This window comes from Martes martes (genome assembly GCF_963455335.1).
Source record: "Martes martes genome assembly, chromosome: 3".
Classification (NCBI taxonomy): Eukaryota; Metazoa; Chordata; class Mammalia; order Carnivora; family Mustelidae; genus Martes; species Martes martes.
The window spans coordinates 127,987,779-128,001,891 of record NC_137890.1 but is presented as its reverse complement, the minus strand read 5'-3'; the positions used below and the strand labels follow the sequence as shown (position 1 = coordinate 128,001,891).

General features: G+C 42.6%; 1 protein-coding gene across 1 annotated transcript in view; it reads left to right on the top strand.

The window, feature by feature from the left end:
- RAPGEF4 (Rap guanine nucleotide exchange factor 4) overlaps nt 1-14,113 on the top strand; it is a 235,901-nt gene that overhangs the window by 148,077 nt on the left and 73,711 nt on the right. The window contains exons 6-9 of the mRNA XM_080798411.1: nt 2,246-2,299; nt 2,621-2,727; nt 6,461-6,582; nt 7,898-8,081. Coding sequence (XP_080654537.1) covers nt 2,246-2,299; nt 2,621-2,727; nt 6,461-6,582; nt 7,898-8,081 — 467 coding nt within the window. The remainder of the gene's footprint in view (nt 1-2,245; nt 2,300-2,620; nt 2,728-6,460; nt 6,583-7,897; nt 8,082-14,113) is intronic.

Genomic DNA, 14,113 nt, shown 5'->3' with positions numbered 1-14,113 from the left:
CAAGAAGGAGAAATGGGTTTCTGTTATCTTCAAGAATAACCAGAAGCTTCTACAACTTACCTGCATAACCAGGCATAGTCCTAGACATAGAAACCAAACCATGTAATGTAAAGAAGTGGGATACATGACTACTGGGAGCTCACAACTCGGCAATGATCAGCATGTTTTAACCGCTCACATTTCCAGAGCCCTGGTGCATGCTGGTCTGGTGCTTTTGAACATTTTTTCAGGTGACTTGGGATCACACAACTCCGTCTTCTTTGAGGAAGTAGTACAAACACAGGGCATCGTCACTCTCCCAGCTGAAGGCCTGCCCTAAGGGAATGTGGATGATTTCTGGGCAAAGTCGGTCTCTGTTGAATTGAACCAGGCTGACATTCCTTGGCCTGTGCTGGTTGTAAGCGGTGTGTTGCTGAAACACTATAGCTGTGCTTGATGCCTGTGCTCTAGTGATTTCAAGAGGAGGGAAAATAAGTCTCCCTGTTGCACGGGAGGGGATGGAAATGTTTAAGTAAGTCAGTGAGATTTCAGTCATTCAGAGTAAATCTGCATCTCAGCTATGCTCTTAAAGCTTTGTATTCTGTCCCCATTTCCTTAATTCTATTATAATATCAAAGCAGCAACTCATCTGAAATTTGCTTTGATAAAAAGGAAGGTGTATATTTATACATGTATATTTATATTTAGGTACATATTTTAAATTGATATTGACTTTTATTTCCTCTATTGATTCTATTTTTTTTTTTAATTAGGACTAGAGGGAAGATCTACCAGTTCATTTTCAGTGTAATGGCTTGAATTTGCAAGAAGTAGGGTTTCAGTATAATGTGTAATAATGTCGTATTAGGGGTTTTTGTTTGTTTGTTTACTGCTATAATGAATTACCACAAGCTTTGTGGCTTTAAACAACACAAATTAATAATTCCACAGTAGTGTAGGTTTGAAGTCTGAAATGGGTCTCACTGCATTAAAAATAAAGGTGTTGGCATCCAATTCCTTCTGGAGGTTCTAATGGAAAAACCATATATTGGTTCACCTTTTCCATCTTCTAGAGGCTGACTTCCTTCCTTGGCTCTTGGCCTCTTCCATCAGCAAAGCCATCAAAGTCAGGCCAAGTCTGACTCACACTGCTGTCTTTCTCTGATAACACTTTCACTTCCCTCTTCCATCTTTCAAGAGCTCATATGATCACAGTGGGCCCACTGGGAAACACCAGGATAATCTCCCTATTTTGAGCCTTAACAATCACATCCACAGAGTCCCTTTTGTCATGTAATTTAATATATCTACAGGTCCTGAAGATAAGGGTGTGGACATCTTGGCGGGGGAGGGGGGACATTATTCTGCCTGTCACAATCTCATAACTAAAAATGCTGTCATTTCCTACCTTCTAGAAGTAGCATAAACTACATATTGATGGTTCTGCCACTATCTGTGGCCACACATATCTTTCTCCTCCATTTGGAAATGCCATTGCCAGATATTACAGAGAACTAAAGGGAGGGGTTTGGTAGCACTAATGGACTTACCTATGTGGCTGTGTACCAAGGGATTTTCCTGGGATCCTAATTCAGCAGCTTCATCTGAAGAATGTAGATAATGGTGGGAGCTTCATGCAGCCCCTAGAGCTGTTCTGACAGCCACAGAATCCTCAAAACTGTACACCACTTTACAAATGAAAGGGATGGTGCAGTAGCTGTCCCAGTGGGTTCTAGGAACTTGAGTACATAAAACCACCAAGAAGGATCATTTAGAAATTTAAAGTTTTTTCCTAAAATTACAAATTGCAAAAAAAAAAAAAAAAGAATCTTAACTACATGACAGAGATGAAATCGCTCATTTCCATTCTAAATCAATACTTTATCCCTATCCCCTGAGATAGGTCATTTTAATCTCCATACATGTTTATCTTGTTTCGCTTTTTCTTCTGCTCTGATGTTTGTTATGCTTTGAGTAGATATTGATTCCCTTCTCATTAAGCCTGCAAACATCTAATCATTCCTATCTGTTTGGTTTTTTTTTTCATTTTTAATAATTTATATTTAAATTCCGGCAAATTGAAGGTCTAATTTTGCCCTTTGAATGCCTCTGCATTCAAGTTATTCAGGCAGATTTTATCTCTTGTTTTTTTTTAATTCTACTTTAAGTTTTATAAAAATGGATATTTCTTATTATCCCCAACCCATAATTTTCTTTAGCGAACTTTTTGTTTAATTTTCTTTTGCCTTAACATTTTATTTTTCAGACACCTCTCATTGAACCTCACGTTCCTCTTCGTCCTGCTAACACCATTAGCAAGGTAATGGGATGTAGGTGGGTTGATGAGCCGTCAACTTAAGAAGTGGTTACTTCTTAAGTAACCGCTGGAGGTGGTCAGTATGTCAGAGCATCATATCAGGAAACCTTGGATACATTTTCTAGACACAATAAATATCCAGTGTGTTTCAGTTCTTAAATAAAACAATGACATGTCAGACAGGTGAACAATGTAAATGTGGGAATGAGTTGTATTTGGTGAAGCCAGAGTCAGAAAGTGATTTAAGTATTCATCTGGTTTTTTTTTTCCTTATATAATTTCTCCTTCTTCTTCTTCCTCTCCTTTCACTGGATTAAAATCCAGGTCCCTTCAGAGAAGATCCTCAGGGCTGGAAAAATTTTACGAAATGCCATTCTCTCTCGAGCACCTCACATGATAAGAGATAGAAAATACCACCTGAAGACGTACAGGTATGTGCAATAACCCCAAATCCCCGGGCCCTTCAGACACATGTCCAGGGAAATTGGAACAAACTTGTATTTTCTTGTTTTCTATCCATGGGCAGCTTGTTTTCTAATCCTCCAGGTTCTGGAACATCTAAGCTTGTTTTTGATCCCTGCTTAACTTTAATTATCCTTCATATTCCCAGCAATTACTCCTAAACTAGTTTGCTTGGACATTAGTTTAATTGTGATAAACAAAGAGAAGAAAAATTTTTTTATTTATGATTGCTAATTTTTTTATTTACTCTTGAAGCCCTCTACCAGGCCAGTTTCCATACATTATCCTATTTCATCCTCACCACAACCCTGGTGGGTAGGTGTTAGGCCATTTTTCAGGTGATAAAACTGAGGCTCAGAGAGATTAAATAGTTTTCCTTGTCCAAGTCACAAGTCTAGTGAGTGGCAGAGCCAGGATTGAAACCGACCAACCTTGGTTGATGTCCAAGTGCAGTGATCTTCAGTTCCTTCTATTATTCATTCATTCCTCAAATGTATTAAGTACCTACTGGGCACCAGATGCTATTGTGTTCTAAGCCCCAAGGATACAGGAGTGAACAAAATTGTTATACAATGTTCTTTACAGAGTTTACTTTCTACTGGAGGGTTTCATTCTAGTATAAATATAGTGAGATATGCAACTCTGTATCACATCTATAATCATTTACAGTAAGGACTCGTTAACAGCTGTCACTGGAGTTAAGACCTTATTTAGCTGAATCTTCTGGGATGACTGAAGAGTGGAGGTCAACTGAAGATTCATGTCTGATTTGGGCTTTTGATTTTTTTTTTTTTTTCAATTCGACAAGGATTTAGGAACTCGAATGGTCTATGTATGGCACACAAACCTTCACTCTCTCCTTTCACCCACGGATCACCCTCATAACCCTCTGTCAGCAATCTCTCAACTCTCCCATTGAGCCTAGACATGACTTCAGAAACCGTCAGACCTGGCATGAGCCACAACCCATTTGATTCACATGAACCAAATTCATAAGGCACAAGGAAAAGCTAGATGACAAATTTTAAAGTTATCATGAAGGATATATATCTTCCTAGTGACTATCAACTATGATAGAACCTGTAAAATTAGACCTGATTCACCCTACAGCGAACCTTCGAATACATGTGCCTCAAGATCCAGTCTCTTTCCCAAGGACAGAGAAAGAAAAACATGGAAAACTCTTTTCTGTACTCCATGCAAACAAACACTCTTCAGCTTGTGCTTGTCATGAACATGTTTACAAGACCCAAACTGACAGTATATTTATTACATTAATTGGCCTCTTCTTGGATGGAATTTTGGAAATGAGATAGGATTTGAGAAACACTTCAGTCTTATCAACACATTCCATTTCTTAAGACAGATTATTCATCTAGCCCTTTTCATGTTGATATTTACCAGTTACCATTTTGGATGACTGCATTTGGAACTCCAACCCTAGAGGTTCATTCTTTTGGGAGTCTGTGGTCTCTACACACTGCAATAATTTTAAGAGAAGTAAAGGTTAAAAAAAAAAAAATCATGTGTCACATGTTCCCAGAGAGTTAGAACACCTTAACTCATTAAGTGAATCTCAAAATCTCATATGGCTAAAGGACCTTTTTCTTTGTAAGTCTTTATTATTTTTTCTCCTGACTTAAGATATGACTATGCTTTTCCAAGTGTTGCCTTACATTAGGGAAATTCCATTAAAATATGTCATCTTTGTGACAAAATGGAAATCAGGAGTCAGAAACCATAAACTCGTTCTTGCTCCATAGTGCTAACATTTTAAAACCCTGAAATATAGGTGTCGTGTCTATTCCACACCCTATGACACAAATTAATGATCTGTTGGTAATAACCCATGGACTCCATTGGAAGATGAAGGGATGATTTGTTTTTTCTGTATCCCAGTTTGAGTTCCTTGCCCCTACACCTTGTACTTCCCAGTTCCATCTCTCTCCTTCCTACTCCCCACCTCCTTATGTCACTGCTGCACTATTAGAGCTTTGAAGTCTCCCCAGATGCAGTATCACCCCAGCAATCACCATGCTAAGGTCTGCTGTTGATTCTAAAGTGGCTAGAGATCATTAATGGAGGGGAAACCCAGTGATTCCTCAGATGCTAGTGGCAAGACCATGTGTCTTTGTTCTGCTTCTGACCGTGGGATTCTCATACCCTGTACAAGGGCCCAGGTGCTCTGGGATCATCTCAGATCCTTTTAGTAAAGACAGTCATTGACTTAAAAGCCACATGGATTTAATTTTTTATTCTTTTATATGACTTTTCCCATTAAGAGATTCTCAAATTAGAAGAGGCATGTTTTGACAGGTCATATGTTTAGGATGAATAGTAACTAGGTGCCCTCTTTGCTCATTGAAGTTCTTTATGGGGGTGTAGACTGTTTTCAGGGCAGCCCTAGAAACCTGATGGCCTTCTCTGTACATTTTCCTAGTGAAATATTCTAGGGTTGGACCTGGATCCGGGCATCCCAGGAGCTTGGACAGATCTCAGAGTGCCTAGAATATTAGAACTGGAAGTGGCCTTAAATACCATCTTTTCTTTCTTGTTTTTTTTTTGGTTTTGTTTTTTTGTGTTTGTTTTGTTTTTTACAGATGAGAAAACCAAGAATCAGAGAGTTTAAATGATATGGCCCTAGTCACATGGCTACTAAGTAGCAGACCCACTGCTGTATCTCATGACCCGTCCCAGGCTAATCCTCTTCCTAAAGTGCACAGCGCCGGGAAGCTCCCCCAAGTTAAACTAGAGAGGAGCTCCCTGAACTCCACCCCAGAGATGGTGCCATCCTTAGCTGGGGAGGGGAGGCCACCAGTGACACAGACCCAGCTGCTCTGTGACTTCCTGTGTCGTCCCGTGGGATCCACTCCTAAGGCTTCAAGATTCCATTTCCACCTTTGAATCATCATGCCCCAAACACCTGCCCTTCTCTCCCACCCCACCTCGTGTGTGTGTGTGTGTGTGTGTGTGTGTGTGTGTGTGTGTGTGTGAGATTATATGTTTCCTAACTAATGCAAGGAGTTTGCCCATCCCGGCAAACTTACCACTGAGGGGCAACTTGGGGGTGAATGTGTGACTATTACAGAAAGCGTGTGGAGCTCCTCAGATGACAGGCTCTGCCGCAGTGCTGATGCTCATTACATAGGACTTTTTTCAAAGAGATTTGCATGGCTAATTGCTTGTTTCTCCCAACACCCCTCTGAGGAAGATCAGTAGTATTACTTGAAAATATAAAGTGCTATATAATTTTGCACTTATACAGCGCCTTTCATGGAGCACCTCCAAGTGCCTCACAAACATTAACCCCTTCCTCACAAGGCTCAGGTGAAGGAAGTCAGAATTCCGCTTTGCCTTCCTTTTACACTGGGATTTTCTGGGACAGGCTCAGGGCGAAAGGGTTTCTGTCCCTGGGATTAGCTTGCTAGGTCATTTCTCCATCTCATGGACCTTCAGTCTCCCCTGGAGCTGCAGTCTGTAATGCTCTTTCATTGCCTGGAAGGTTCCCCTGTGAGCCGAGTGGTTTTACTGTTCTGTGCGAAAATTTGAGAACCGGAGGCTGCATCGTGCCGTGATTTGTTGGCACGAGACTTCTTATGGTGGAAGAATGCAAGCATTTCAGGAAGGTCTTTCAAAAGCCATCTCCCAGTTTTCATCTGCAAGGAGGTGACTTCCCACCCTTTGTGTCCCCCCTCTCCCTAGGCAGTGCTGTGTGGGGACCGAGCTGGTAGACTGGATGCTGCAACAGACTTCATGCGTCCACTCCCGAACTCAGGCTGTGGGCATGTGGCAGGTGCTGGTGGAGGACAATGTTCTCAACCACGGTAAGATGAGCCACAGTCCCGGGAAAACCCTCTGCAGGGGTTAAGTGCATTTCCCCCGTGAGTTGTTGCTACAGTCCAACATGGTCAAGAAAGAACTATGATCCCTTCAGGAGCCTACAAGAGCTAGCATCCTCATTTAGCAACACAAATGCAGCAAGTGGAGGCTGTCGGTTGCTCTGTTCCTCCATTGTGCCTTCCTAACTTGGGAGAATGTATGAAGGGAAAATGAAATTGTGGCCAGAGTGCATCAGTTCCAATTATGTTTATTAGTTTGCATTCACGGTTCATTGATCGTGTGATTATACTCTGAGCACAGCCATCCTGATGCAGGGGCGGAATGAAGAGCAATGAAACGTGTGGCTGGGCTGATGGTATGAAAGAAAGTAATGAATTCCAAAGCTGCCTTTTAATGGTGGTGTCATGTGGGAGAGCCAATTTGTACACACACAGGATGACCATATGGCTCGAATGCAGATTCTGATTCAGCAGCTTTGGGATGGGTCTTGAGGGTCTGTATTGCCAGCCCACTTCTACCTGACACCCATGCTGTGGTCTGGGATCATATATTGAGCAGCAAGAATCTACTCCTCCCCTGCATCTTTCTGTAGTGTCAGTGCTCCATCCTGAAAGGGGGCTTAAAAGCCTTAAGATATAGCAATGAGAGATTCTGAGCCAACTGACTGTCCTACCAAGATCTAAGTCTTTTTCTTTAAAAGGAATGAGGAAAAAAAAAACAAACAACTTTTAAAATCTCAACTGTTCCTTCTAAGGTTATATGACCTAGAAGCTTGGTCTAGTCAGTTTTGTTCAAACAATTAATTTTACTCTAACTTTTTTTTTTTCAGTGCAGACAGACATGTTTACAAACAGCACACACAGAAAGAAAGGCATGAATCCTGATCCTTATTAAGTAGGGTTGTTTGAAGTCTGGGCTCAAAAACCAGTATAGAGCATCATTTGGCAGTTCGTTGTTTTCCTGTTGGGGACACAGGGCCCACGTGCTAGAAAATGTCACCAGAGCAATTTTTAAGGGTCAAAGTGCTCATCTCCGAAAAGTTGGCAGGCTCGCATCAGACAGGGGCAGGGCGAGCTGGAGCCGGGCGTGTCCGAGAGGACGGCGAGGTGCCGGGTCTCGGCGTGGGAGGTCACGTCTCCCAGCTGCACGGCCCTGGGTGAGGCGGAGGGAGGGCGCTGAGGAGGCTCAGCACTTCGCTGTCATTTGGCTCTCGCGGCCGACACCGTCCCTTTGCTTCTGGTAAACGGGGCTGGGAGGCCGAGGGACACCGGGTGACGTCTGCCTTCATGTTCCGCCTAGTGGACCAGGAGCACCACTTCCAAGACAAATATTTATTTTATCGATTTCTGGATGACGAGCACGAGGATGCCCCCTTGCCTACTGAGGAGGAGAAGAAGGAGTGTGATGAGGAGCTGCAGGACACCATGCTGCTGCTGTCGCAGATGGGCCCTGACGCCCACATGAGGATGATCCTCCGCAAACCGTGAGTGAGAGCGCGCCGGCGCCCCCTACAGGTCCCCGGGGCCGTGGCGGGAGCCAGGGAGCCGGGCTGCCTTCCAAAGTCCGGGCCTTCACCCAGGGCCCAAGGAAGAGGCTCTGAGGGGCGACACAGCAGCGTTTGTCCCCCTTCCGTTTTATTTTTGAGCTAGAGAATTCCATTTCCCTTCCGCATGAGTTAAAACCGTGCAGATTTTTAGCGGTTGGTTCAGGATGTCAACACGGAGTCCACCTATTAAACGACCTTTGGGCGATGACGAACAGAAACTGCTCAGTTTCTGTGCCAGACGGCGACAGCCCCTTTCTTTGTAATGCAAGAGGACGAGGGTCATCAGAACGCCTTCCATCTCCCCCTTCCCTCTCAGCCAAAACCTCCCCCCTTCAGTTACAACCCATCAGCTATGTTGGAGGATTCTGAAATGTTTAATCAGGTGATTCATGAAGAATTTACTGAGCTCCTCTTTTACTCAGGGAGCTCTCCCGGTTGCTCTGGGGCATACAGAGAAGCATATGCCACGGCCCCAAGCTGGGGGAAACATTTTCAATAAGGGATGACTGGGCACTTGGTTCTGAGGCCACCACATACAGGCTTGTGTTTTTCTTCTGGGAATAAAACGGCCCTCCACCCTGCGACCAGGGCCAGCAGCCATGGATGTCGGCGCTGAGTGGTCGGCTCTGAGTCACCGGCTTGGCCAGCCTCCGTTTATTAGCGGGCCTTGACAAGAGCATTGAACTTTGCATGTCTTGTATGTCCACTGGGCACTTTCCAAAAGTGCCAGGTCCCTCAGACCAACTTCCCCAACATCTGCCACTTAGACCAACTTACAGTACTTCTCAGTGCTCCTGTTTCCTTCCTTCAAGTATTTTATTTTTTTGTCAAATTATGTCCCCTTGGTCAAAACTTTCCCTCAAGTCTTCATGTCTACCACCATGTGTATCAAAGGCCTACCCTGATCCCAGTTAGCACCATCATTTTTAACTCTAGAACATGGATTCTGATTTGGTCCTTTTAGCCTCAAAACCCTTCCTTCAAACAAAAATTTTATGGAAAAATCCAAACCATCAAACAGAAAAGCCAGGACTTCACTGACCTAATTATAAGTAGCATCTGAGAATTGCGCAGCCAGTGTGTGCTGTGTCTGCAGATCACAGGTGTGGGTGGCTAAGGGGACACGAGAGAATCATCAGGACATGGAGGACTCAGATGAACACCGTGCTAACCTGTGTTTTCTTTCACATCAGCCTGCATCCCCTCTCCCTTCTGCACATGTCTTTGTCCCATTGTCTGGATCCATCCACTTCTTGCTGCCACTTTCATTCAAGCCAACACCATACAGTGGTTCTGAATCAGAAGTGGGACAGCTCCTAAGGGGCATTTGGAAATGGGGAAGGGTGTTTTGGTTGTATCAGCGCTTGGGGGAGCACACTTCTGCCACTCACCTGGCAGCGGCTAGGACCAAAGGATGCTCAACACACCCAACAAGACCTAGGACCCTACACAATAAGGAGCCATCCTGAAACTAATGCTGCTGTTGAGAAACATTTCTGTAAGCTGTGAGTTTCTGAAAGGCAAGAACACATCTCATTTTACTTCATTCATTCATTCATTCATTCATTTAACCAATATTCGATAAACACCTATTTTGTTTTAGAAACTATGTTAGTTGCTAAGGCTGAAGCATCAAACAAGAGGGTTGCATCTCCTTGCTGGAGCTTTCTGCCTAGTCCAAGAGACAGACCTTCAACAGTTATGCAAGGGATCATTTTATCATAGCTGTTGTACATGCTACAAAGGAAAATGTAGTGTATATTAATAGAATATAATATGGAAAGGGGGATTTAATCTGGCACAGAAGTTAGAGAAAGCCATATTCCCAGCTCTGTGCATTCCACCCACCAGACTATCATTAACATTTGCTGGGTGAATGAATGGTCAGACGAATACATAGTCCCAGCTAATGTGCCCTCAGCTCTCAGTTGCTTCAAGGGAAGCAGAAATGCCGTTCGATTCACAGAGATTTTTGAGTATGGGCCAAAGAGGTTTTGTTTTGTTTTGTTTTGTTTTTTTAGTAATAAAATGGTTCCTGCCTTTGGAAATTTTATAATCCAGTAGGGGAGGCATTCCCAAATTAGATTCTGATGCAACAAACATTTACTGAGTGCCTGCTGTGTGCCAGAAACATTCATGCTAATTGCTTGATTCACCCCCACAAGAACCTGAGAGCTGTTTTCATGAGTGACCCTTAGAAATAGGAACCTTGTTCTTGTGCTTCTTTTCTTCACTGAATTGCATGATCCTTGGCAGCCTGAAGATTCTTCAGAGAAAACTACATTCCAAAGGTTGGATTTTTCCTGTCAATCACTGGAAAGTACAGGTTTCACCAGTATTCCAAGACACATCTCTTGGGTGGCCTTGGGAGTTTTCCCGTCTTTCCGGGTTCTGTGGAACTACAAAATTGGAATCGAGCTGGTAGTTCTTCTGACTCAGTACTCCTTTTCTTTCTGTTGGAAAGACAGCCCCTAAGAGATGAGAGGGGAAAGTGAAAAAGAAGGAATCTCAGGGGACAGACTTTCAAACCCTACACACACACACACACACACACACACACACACACACACACACACTTTTGGAGGAGAGTCTGATAATGACTTGTGGAGCTTCTGTTTTATTTTATCTAAGTGGAAAGGAAATATGCTTAGTTGACCAAGAATTGCCAGTATCATTGCTACCCTTAAAGAGACTAGCTGAGCACTTTGCTCCTCGAAACTTGAGGGCATGTTCAAAGGTCCTGGAAATGTGGACTTTTTACTGCCCAGACAGCCAAGTCATTAGGAAATGTGGAGGCAAGAGATGCACTGGCTCCATATCGACCAGGGCAGGACCCCCCAATTTTTTTTTAACTCAGCACAGCTGCATTTTATAATAGTCAACACTGCCGGAGGGGCTGCAGAACTCTGATAATTACTGGGAAAGAAATAACACAATATTCTTTGATGAGAAGATTACTTTGAGAATTTGATTGTATAATGAAGATGTTGCTTTGAAAGGTACTTCCCATTGTTCTGAATCTGAGACTCGCTAGCAAAAAAAAAAAAAAATGTCACTTGTTTTGACAGGCTACTTAGAAAAATTCTCTGTTTATTACATTAACTGCAGCATTTTAACTGTCAGACTATGAAAGAATGTTCTGTAGTTTAAAAAACAGAATAGAACTTCAGGGGAAATTTTTTGGCATACTCTTGTTGCTATTGGTATTGAAAAAAAAAACATACATTCTGAATGTGAAATTAGCTTTTTGTGTGGTGGCAGGCAGAGTGACTCACAATGCCCATCCTGGTTTCACAGGTGCAGACCTGGATGGCATTGGGGGGCAAGTACTATAGAACAGTGACAGTTTGACGGTACTGTTGTTGTAGCTCACAGACAGGGCCATCAAATCTCAAATGAGCTCTTGGAGCTAATTGTTTTGATTTTGCTTTGTTTATAAGTCTAAAGACAAGAGGTTACCCTACAGCAAGTAGATACAGTGGAGTTCCTTGCCAATAGAAATGATCTTTCTGCTTACCTTTGAGCAGACTTTGGATAGGGACCACGGGCAAAAAGATGTACCCTGACCAGATAAGCAGGGATTTATAAGCTCAGGGGCCCACTGGATAAAAAGAGGCTTCAAGGGCACAAAGAGGGCTCTGGTCATACCTATATGCCCTTCAACCTCTTCTTCCAAGAAAAGTGAGATATGATGTCCCACTGTTTGGCATGATCCGTCTGAAACCTGCCTAAAGGTGGGAGGGAAATGAAGTAGATGCCATTTGCCAAAGGTAGGTCTGCAGTTCTGAAATTCACTACAAGTCTAGAAGCTTAACTAGTTGGGAAAGGGTTAAGTTACTTGGCCTGAGCAGAAGAGGGGGGATATATATATATATAACAAAGAAATAATATATAAATATGTAAATATGTGTAACGAAGACATGATATATGAATACACACACACACACAGAGAAAGAGAATTCTTGGCAGATTCTGGAATCTTCCAAACAGGCCAGGAACTTAGAAAGTTGAGTTCCTTTATTTCATGGGATAAATTAATATTTTCTAACATATGCTATAGGGCATAAGTTTAAAAGGAAACAATTTAGATGATTAAATGATATGAGAAAATACTCAGTGGAGTGGGGGTGTTAATCTGATCAGTTGGCTGCATTAAGGCAATCCCCACCTGCTGTTCCACACACTTGCTCTAGAGGGCATTTGAGAGGCTGTGTATTTTCTCTAAATTAGCAGAGCCTCTTTTAATAGGGTCTTTATCTGTCCAAACTGTTTTGAGGGTGTGAAATTTGAAATCCTGATAATTACAGGGAAATTTGCTGCCTCAGGGGAGCCCAGATTAGCAAGCCTAAAATCAGTGGTGCCTAGGGTTTTGATTTCTGTTGGGCTATGCCAAGAAATGTTCAAAGTTATGAAATTCATCCTCAGATACAAATCAGATGAAAAACGAAACATGACTTACAGACCCTAATCTTTATGAACTGAGAAATTCATTGTGAATCTTTTCTTTCACTGCATGACAAACTATGCCTTTGTTTTTTTTCTGGAGAGATTGCTGTGCCCTAAGTGAAAGCTTGTAGAATTTACCAGAAGAAATGATTGCATTAGGTGGGCCATTTCTTGAGTTTGGATTTGTTGCCTCTCCCCTATGAAGGCAATTTATTACTTAGCCCTCATGTTTACATGCCCAAGCAGCCAACCACTGGACTACTGCCATTGAGATTCAGATTTGGGAGAGGGGAAGATGGGTGTAGCTGCCCATTTACAGAGCAGGCCTCATTATAAGATTACCTCAAGATTTTAATGACTTTTTATTGTTAAAGTCAATGTGTTCATTGCAGAAAATTTGGAAGCTACCTTAAAGAGTTAAAGAAAAATAAATAGCACCTGCAATCCCATCTCCCAGAGATAATTATTAGCATTTTGGTGCATATCCCTCTGGTTATTTTTCAATTCCTAACTTTTTGCCCCTAATAATACATTGTGGTATTCTCCCTTAACCTTAAATATTCTTCCAGGATAGGATATTTAATAGGTGCATAGCAGTCAGCCTTCTGAATGTCCCTAATACATTTAGTCCTTGTTGGATGTTAGGCTCATTCTCAAGGCCTTTCTTTACAGCAGCAAAAAAAAAAATAATGTCATAGTGCTCTTTTTCCTGGAACAAAGAAAGAACTCCTAGCCTGACAGGAGTGCAGGGGTGGGCCTGGGGCCAGAAAGATGTCAGGAAAGTTCCAGCAGGGAACAATAAGCTGTTTCACACTGAATGAATGCCCAGACCATGAGTGCTAGTAAATGGAACAGGAAAGTTTGGCCCAGGTCAGATTGTGGGGGTGGTGGGGTGGTCTGCTGTGCACCCTATGTGCGCTGGATAGTATTTTATAGCCATTCAGGGACCACTGAAGAGCCTTAAAGGGAGGTGTGGTTTGCAGTGAGTAGATTTCTCTGCTATCTGTGGAGATGCTGAGACTAAAGACATGATGCCAGATAGTGAGTTCTTTGAGCTTAAAAATTAATTCTATCATGAGAATTTAAGGACAGCATTTGAGACACATGCATTTGACCCACGAGACTGCTGAATAAAGTGAAGGTTAAGACGGAGCTCCAGAGCCCTGGATTCTAATCTCACCAAATCACCAGTGGGTACCTAACATCTCCAGATTACAAATCTCTTAAATTGCAAAGCAAGTGTAAGAATACCTGCTTACCCTCTCTCAACCTCACAAGCAGACTGTAAACAGAAAAGTTGTATGCAGTTGTATTCAATCACAACCAACATTTATTGAGCACACGTATGCAAGGGACTGTGCTCAACAAATCTAATTCAATTTTTTCAACAGAACTGTGAGGTAGATATTAATATCATCTCCATTTTGTGGATTTGGAAATGGGCGTGGGTTGAATCACTTCCCTGTGTTGGACCCAGGATTTGGTCCAGGTCTGTCTGGCTCCGGAATCTGTGTTCTTGACTG